Source organism: Megalops cyprinoides, chromosome 17 (genome assembly GCF_013368585.1).
Source record: "Megalops cyprinoides isolate fMegCyp1 chromosome 17, fMegCyp1.pri, whole genome shotgun sequence".
NCBI lineage: Eukaryota > Metazoa > Chordata > Actinopteri > Elopiformes > Megalopidae > Megalops > Megalops cyprinoides.
Window position 1 is genome coordinate 24,737,742 of NC_050599.1, and position 8,088 is coordinate 24,745,829.

Consider the following 8,088-nt stretch of genomic DNA (forward strand, 5'->3'; position numbering starts at 1 on the left):
GTGACCTCACTTCCTCTCCCTCTTCCTGTCCTTGCTGCTGTGAAGGCTCTGGAGCAGCAGGTGCAGGCCCTCAAGGCGGAGCTGGAGCAGGCCAGGCTCAGAGAGGCGAAGGCGAGCGCCTCCAGCGCTCAGCTGCAGGAGCTCCAGGCACTGTGAGTTCACCTCTTCCTGCTGTCCGGCTCCTGCGTTGAGCCTTGCTCTGAAAGGCCCTGTACCATGACTATTTTACCGTAGTATGAGCTGGAGTAACATCATTCCTCTGTTTACACAAAATGAAGCCATAAATACTGACTTTTCATTTTACTTATGTTGTAAGAATGCTAGATAGGGAGGTCCTTGTTGGTGGTTAACATCCATATTGTAGATGCTGATGGACTGGTCCATGAATGCCTGTCTGATGAGTAATAATTCTAATTACCCCACGTCACATTTTACATTTTTACATTCACATTTAGGTCATTTGGAAGACGCTTTTATCCAAAGCAACTTACAAGTGAGGAACAGCAAGCGAGCTACAGTAGTGTAGGAGACCTTGGAGTAAGCTTTAAGTGCAACCTAAACGACTAAACTCATGTGTAGCATGTTGTCATAGTAGTACAATGGGCAGGTCCGTGCCAGAAAAATACATAACCTTCATAAGTTCACAGCTAGCAGGTGTGGTTTGTTGAAATGTTTCCCAGTTATGTAACAAGTAATACCAGGCTCCCTTGTGGCAGAGCTAGTTGTGGGGGCTGGTAGCTGATGTGGAGGCACTTGTTGCGGGCTCAAATCTGAGCTGTGTCACGTAGCAACAATAACTAAGAATCTGTAACAGAGGAGCACACCTGGCTTCTTCCTGCCAGGGCGTATGGGTTTTATTGGCCATGGCCGGCTCATCTCACCTCTGTGGCCCCCCCTTAGCTGCTTGTGATGCACCTGTGAGGTCCCACAATGATGTCAGTGGAAATGTGCCTATGGGCGTTCTCTCTGCTGTGGTGCACTGTGGTACTTGTAGTTTTGAGGATAACCACTGGTTGCATGTGAATGTGTCAGAGGATTCCATTCACATTGCTTTAGCGCTCCTGTGCGAGCACACAGGGGGTTGGGAATATGTAAACCTACTGTAGTACAAGTGGTGATTCCAAATTTAGTGAAAAAGTATAAGACTTTTGCGTGACTGTTTGTGTCTTTGTGTAACTGTATAAGTGTGTGAGGCTGTGTCTCTATATAACTTTGTGTGTGTGTGGCTGTCTTTATATGACTATATATGTGTGTTTGCACCTCTGTGTGACTGTATCTGTGTGTGTCTGTGTCACTGTGTGTGTATTTGTGTGTCTGTGTCACTGTGTGTGTATTTGTGTCTCTGTCTGACTGTATCTGTGTATGTGTTTGTGTCTCTGTGTGACTGTGTGTGTATTTGTGTCTCTGTGTGACTGTATCTGTGTGTGTGTGTATTTGTGTCACTGTGTGACTGTATATATGTGTGTGTGTTTGTGTCACTGTGCGACTGTGTATTTGTGTCTCTGTGTGACTGTATGTATATGTGTGTGTGTTTGTGTCATTGTGTGAATGTGTGTGTATTTGTGTCTCTGTGTGACTGTATATATGTGTGTGTGTGTGTGTGTGTGTGTGTGCACTGCAGGCTGGCTGCCAGAGAGGAGGAGGTGCGGTCCCTCCAGAGGGCCATGGAGGAGGGAGCGCGGGAGGCGGCCAGCAGGGAGCAGCAGCTGCAGGTGAGGGGAGGGAGTGGGGCTCATACAGCACCTCCTGCTGACTTCTCCGCATGTTACCTTCCCCTCATCACGAATCTGTCCCTCTTTCTCAGTAAACCTCCTCTGTCTCCCTCTCTCCCCCTATCTCTCTAAGTGATTTCACCCTCTCTCTGTAGGCACTACAGCAGGAAGGTTCATCACTGAGGGAGCAGCTGGAGCAGCGGCAGGTACAGCAGGGTGTGTGTGTGTGTGTGTGTGTGTGTGTGTTTGTGTGTTTGTGTGTGTGTGAGTGTGTGAGTGTGTGAGTGTGTGAGAGAGAGAATAGTAATATTACCCTGTTGTAATTACATGATATTGTTTACATAACTGCTTTGGCAGTACTGCTTTTGTTTATCTTGCCAGTAAAGCACTGCTGTGTTGAATTGAAAGCCCTGTTTGAGAGGGAGATTTACTGTCTGCTTCCTCCATTAGGTTCCATCAGGAGCCCCCAGCCAGGAGCTGCTGACTGCGTAAGTTTCCTCTTCACATAGACAGCAAGTCCACTCACCTGTGTTGTAGTAGAAAGAGCAGTGACACTACAGCTGCAGCTGATCCAGGGTCAGTGCTTAGGGACAGACTGTCCATTTATGCTTAGGTAGATACAGGGCTGTAGATGGCAGGCGGTTGTTTGCATTGCACGTGAGGGTGATGATGGTGCCTTCATTAGGAGGCTCTCATATTAAGTACATTGTCCATTTGTTTGCTTGATGAAATGCAAGTTAAGTACTGTGCGTAAGGGTGTATGACTGCAGTGCCACATCCAAGATTGGAACCTGCAACCCTCTGATTAATGTGCTTTTTGCTCTCGCCCCTCCAGACTGGCAGAGAAGGACGAGCGAGTGTCTGAGCTGCAGCGTGAGGTGAAGGAGCTGCAGGGAGCGCTGGAGAAGCACCAGAGGAAGAACAATGTGGGTGTGCCCCTGCCCCGCCCTGTCCCACCCTGCCCACCTCCGGCCCAGGGTGCTCTAGTTGATGTTGCTAATTGAGCAGATTAGTCACCAGATCTACAGACTTTCAACGCAAAAAAGTGACATTTTAAAAGTCGCAACACATTAACAAGTTATCAAAATCACAAATGCATTCCTATGTGATTATTATTATACCAGAGTGCCCAAAAATGTTAGAAGCGTGCATAAAAAAAGTTGCATTTGTCTTTGAGTATCTCCTAGCCCTCCCCTGAATTTTTACCCCTGTCAACATAAAGCAACATTTAGCAGTCAGTCTGGGGACTTATGGCTGTGAAGAGGTGAACTGAACGTGCTGTGTTTCTGAACCCGACCAGGAGCTCCGGGAGAAAAACTGGAGCGCCATGGAGGCTCTGTCCGCCACAGAGTCGCTGCTGCAGGGGAAACTGAGCCGGAACGCCAAGGTACGCAGCTGCCTCTCCGGCCCTGTCCGCGCCACAGCGAGCTCCAGTGTTTCAGAAGACTGGAGCCGGTTACAGCTGACCCATTAACCAGCCCTGTTCAGATAAGCTGCTGCATGCTCAGTCCGGCACTTCAAACTGCTGTTTAGGGGTCATGTGTGTAGGAGGGTGCTGTAGGGCCACACAGGTGTAATCTCCTCTGTTCTCTGAAGGAGAGCCAGAAGGCCCTGGAGTCCGTGGAGGCGGAGTGTCGCAAGGTTCTGCACAGACTGCTCCCTGCGGTGCCCCTGCCCAACAGTCAGGTACAGGTGCACACTCGCTTACACGCTCTCACAAACACACACACACAAAATTACACATGCACTAACACCCACAAACACATACTGTAACACTCTCACAAACACACACATACTGTCACACACATACACACACTTCTAAAGTCAACTCAAGAGAGATTTACACACACTATTACACTGACATGTACTTAAACACTGTTACGAATGCATTCCTCTTCTCTTTCACATGCAGACATACCGAAGTGTGCTATCTAATCCTGAGACAGCCTGAAGATTCAGTGTACTTAGTGTGGTTAGTGAACCCGATAGAACATGACTGAGTTACCAGGCCTGTTAGGAATATGATGGAGCTTCAGAGTCCAGTAGGACATGTTTAAGTTTCAGAGCTCAGTTGCATCAAGCCTGTCTGGTTTGGCAGAGCTTGCAGTGGGATGGAATTTAGACACCCTCTGCACCAGCGGTCAGTGGTCACTTTGCAGGCTCCTGTCGGTAACACGCCTGTGTGTCGCCCTCGCAGAAACACCAGGAGTGGCTGCAGGAGTTTGAGAGAGCAGCAAAGGAAGCCATGGCGGCAGAGACGAATGCGGGCTCCAGCGCGGAGTCAGAGGACACCAAGGTGACGTATACAACGTCCCCTTTATCTAAACCCGAGCGTGGCACACCTGGAACTGCTGTTTTCCTTATCTGGCAGAGCTCTCAGTGCCTTGATGTGAAAGGCTTACTTCAGTCAGGAGATTCTCATGCCACAGTCCAGTGGTAAACCACAGAGTGGTGAAGAAACTGACTACAGAGCCAGCGATATTCTAGTGTCTGGATTGAAGAGCCTGCTCATTTGCCTACTCAGTGATGCATCAGTAATGCCTGTGCGGCAATGGAGATAATAGGAGACAGGCTTTGTGTGTGAGTGTGCGAGTGTAAGAGACTGTGGGTGCTTGTGTGATTGTGTGTGATGCTCGAGACTGAGTATATGAGAGAGAGAGAGAGAGAGTGTGAGAGAGAGAGAGAGCGCATGTGTGTGTGTGTGTGTGTGTGTGTGACACTGAGTATGTTTATGTAGCTGTGGGAGTATATGTGCACATGCTAGTGTGTGTGTGTGACTGTGATGAGTGAAGGAGAAACTTTTTATTCTCTTCTCCTCCTCAGATGCTGGAAGAGAAGCTGAAGGAGTCTGAGGAGGCCCAGGTGGCTCTACTGAAGGACTGCGAGACGTACAAGAAAGTGCTGGCGGAGACGGTGAGGGCGGGGCGCCGAGAGGGAGGCGTGCCCCAGGGGCCTGTCCTGGGAACCTGACCGCATTTCCCCACTCTGTCCACAGGAGGGCATCCTTCAGAGGCTCCAGAGCAGCGTGGAGCACGAGGAGACTCGCTGGAGGCTTAAGCTGGAGGTGTCCCAGGAAGAGCTGAGAGAGGTGAGCAAGGCTGCCGGGGAAGGGGGGTTGGGGGGGTGTCCCACATGTCTGCTGTAGCAACATTACAGACTGATCCCTCCTTCCCATCCTTGTCTTGGTCCAGGCGAACCTGAAGGTGATGGAGCTGGAGAATGAGGTGGACAGACTGGAGAGTGTGAGTTTGCCTTGTGTGTTGTGAGCGCTGCCCCACATTTGACTGAACTTAACACTTCTGTGGTACAGTCCGACCACGTAAGTATCGGACTGTTGGAGGGCTGATTCCCTCTGGGAAGGGGGCGGGGCTTATCAATCATAAGCTATGTGGCAGTGTCCATGGTTTGAGGAATTTTCATTGGGTTTGTTCTGACTCTGTTCCACCTCATAAGGGGGATTTGGCAAGGTCCAGTTAAATGATTGTTGGAGACAGTCCATGGAAAGGGCAGAATGAACTGTTCACTGACTTTCAAAACTGGTATTAGAATCAGCCAGTCTAAATGAGACAATGGTTAGATTCACTGATGTCAGTGAAGCAGCAGAAGACATATTGGTCATCTCGTCTTTCAGGTGAGGCTGGACGGGCAGTGCTTGGTGTCTGAACTGGAGATGGCCAAACGCGAGAGCGCCACCTATGCTGTGGAGGTCAGAGAGGTAAGGTGATCCCGCCAGGTGTGACCATGATCTGAATCCACATACATGCCCCTCCCCCTCCCACGCACACACACACACACACACACACACACACACACACACACACACACACACACACACACACCCACACACACACACACACACACACACACACACACACACACACACACACACACACACACACACACTCACACACCCACACACACACACACCCACACACACGCACACACACACACACGCACACACACACACTCACACACTCACACACTCACACACCCACACACCCACACCCCCACACACACACACACACACACACCCACACCCACACACACACACACACACACACACACACACCCTGTCCGTGTCTCTCTGTTATGGTGTATTGTTAACATACAGGAGTAATTAACAGTTTGGGCTCCCCCCTCCCTGTCTGTGTTCCAGTTGAAGGCCCAGCTCTCGGAGAAGGTCTGCAGGCTGGAGGCGGAGGAGAGTCAGAGGCACAAGGTGGCTGGGGACCTCTGCAGGGTGAGGCGCACATATCCCCCTCTCCATCTCTCCCTCCCCTTCAGCTCCCTTTCCCCTTCCTCTGTCCTAGTTCTCTCTGCTGCCCTCTTGTGGCAAAGTCTGGGAGTGCAGCGGCCCAGATGTACCTGCTGAAGGTGCTGATCCAGAGTTCTGGTGCCCCTCTTAGGCACAGCGGTCTCTGGACCTGATCCAGGTGGAGATCCAGAATGAGTCATCGCCAGTGGACCTGATAGAGAACAATTCCATCACTACTCAGAGGGTGAGTGTGTGTGCGAGGGGGCCTGTGTGTGTGTGTGTACGTGAGTGTGGGCCTGTGTGTGTAAGAGAGCAAGTATGCGTGCGCGTGTTAGGCAGTGAGTGAGTGGATGAGTCTGTCTGTCTGTCTGTCGACCTGTCTTTGTGTTTGTGTTTGTGTGTGTGTCTGTGTCTGTGTGTTAGACTCCTGTCCAGGCCTTTATCTGACCCGGGCTGTGCGTCCTGCAGGATGAGACGGGCAGCAAGAAGGAAAAGATGGCGGCCGGACTCCACGAGACAGTGAGGGAGCTGCAGCATCTCCTGCAGGCTCTCAACAAACAGCTCACCGAGGGCCAGGAGGGGGTGAGTCAGCCAGCCCAACGCTGTCAATAGCTATCAGAGCCTGTCAATAACTATCAGTCTAAGGCAATGCTGACTCAGAAACCGTGAGTCAAGAGGGAGCAGAATGAGCCACAGTGAGTCAGTGGGTGTGTGAGACCATGGGAATCCAAAAAGCAGGGTTTATCAGCAACCATGAGTTATAATGGGCATGGATAGGGAGTGGAGGGTCACAAACCACATGTGTGCAAATAATGACACAGATATGATAGATTATAGATAATCTGTCAGCACCTATTTAGAATGCTGTTGTGCTCACTTGTGGGTGTAATTACTTTCCTCTCAGAAGCATGTTTGCGGTCCCTCAGTTACCTTTTTAGACTTAAACTACCAACCATTCCTTTAATGCCGAACAGCCACAACATCTTAACATGAAGAAACAGCCTGAGTTTCATTTATGCAGAGCACTGAAGTTTAGCTGCTTGTGATGCAGTGGGAGAAGGGAGACATCCTCTTCTACAGCAAGACCGATTAACAGGAAGTCTGTGCTTCTGTCTGTCTGTCTATCTGTGTTGCAGGAAGGAATCAAGTACCTGCCAGATCCATAGGGAGCAGATTAGACGACCCCACCCTCAGCCTTACCCTCCCCACCCTGATCCAGTCACAAACACTGACCTCCCCGGTTTTGCCCACGCCTGCCCCTTTTCTCTCACCCACGGGGGCCTCACGGGGTCATGACCCCATGGCCCTCTGGGATTGGGCGAGCTGGGTCAGGAGGGTGAACTGACACTCCAAAATCCTTAAAACACTGCAGAAAAAGCCACCCCATATTCTTCAGACAACACCCCGAAAGCAAGAGGCAGGTTTTCAAACTCACCAACCTTTCACGCCGTTTCGTTATCTGTGTTTTCGTTGTTAGGTTTAACAGACCCCTTTTGGCAGTTTTTGTCCTTTATTTAAAGGAAATAATGGTAATAACACGTAAGATAACATCGGTAAAATAGCACTGGTAAAATAACATGGAGGATCTTGATTAATTGCTGTTCACTACATTTTCCATCCTTAAAGTCGGTGCTTAAAAGCACATGATAGATGCACTACGGGTCTGGTCCAGGAGGGTTCTGGGTTTTGGGTTCAGGGAGCAGGATGCCTCCGAGCCATTGCCAAGTGACTGACTTGCTGAGTTGGGACAAAGGCCCAGACACTCAGAAAAGCAGGTTTATTTTAATTTACTAGCATAAAGACAGAACCACCCCCTGTATTTTCCCTAATTTAATTAATTCTGATTGTTTTTTGTTTGTTTGTTTTTTGTAAGAAAAAAAGGTGAAGGTTACGTTTAAAACGATTAAAAGGGACGCTTGATATATTTGTGTCATGTCATTTGTTTTGCGGCATTGAATTGGTTGTTTTGGGAGGGGTTAGGTTGAGTGAAGGAAAGCTGGGTACTGCACTACCTCCAACTGCCACTGGAGGGAGCCAGTACATCAGCCTGTTTCCAGCAAAGCAAAACTTGAGTCTTGAGGAGCCAGTTCATCTGCAGGATTCCGGATGCCCAGTTTTAGA

General features: G+C 49.7%; 1 protein-coding gene across 2 annotated transcripts in view; it reads left to right on the top strand.

Moving 5' to 3' along the window:
• Positions 1 to 7,877, top strand: part of LOC118792678 (kinectin-like) — a 23,383-nt gene extending 15,506 nt beyond the window's left edge. For both annotated transcript variants that reach the window (XM_036550573.1, XM_036550574.1), the window contains exons 21-36: positions 46 to 152; positions 1,622 to 1,712; positions 1,868 to 1,918; positions 2,163 to 2,200; positions 2,548 to 2,638; positions 3,013 to 3,099; positions 3,309 to 3,398; positions 3,910 to 4,008; positions 4,536 to 4,625; positions 4,708 to 4,800; positions 4,904 to 4,954; positions 5,344 to 5,427; positions 5,869 to 5,952; positions 6,119 to 6,211; positions 6,436 to 6,549; positions 7,104 to 7,877. In XM_036550573.1, the coding sequence (XP_036406466.1) occupies positions 46 to 152; positions 1,622 to 1,712; positions 1,868 to 1,918; positions 2,163 to 2,200; positions 2,548 to 2,638; positions 3,013 to 3,099; positions 3,309 to 3,398; positions 3,910 to 4,008; positions 4,536 to 4,625; positions 4,708 to 4,800; positions 4,904 to 4,954; positions 5,344 to 5,427; positions 5,869 to 5,952; positions 6,119 to 6,211; positions 6,436 to 6,549; positions 7,104 to 7,133 (1,293 nt within the window). In that variant the 3' untranslated portion in view covers positions 7,134 to 7,877. The remainder of the gene's footprint in view (positions 1 to 45; positions 153 to 1,621; positions 1,713 to 1,867; positions 1,919 to 2,162; positions 2,201 to 2,547; positions 2,639 to 3,012; positions 3,100 to 3,308; positions 3,399 to 3,909; positions 4,009 to 4,535; positions 4,626 to 4,707; positions 4,801 to 4,903; positions 4,955 to 5,343; positions 5,428 to 5,868; positions 5,953 to 6,118; positions 6,212 to 6,435; positions 6,550 to 7,103) is intronic.
• Positions 7,878 to 8,088: the final 211 nt, after the last annotated feature.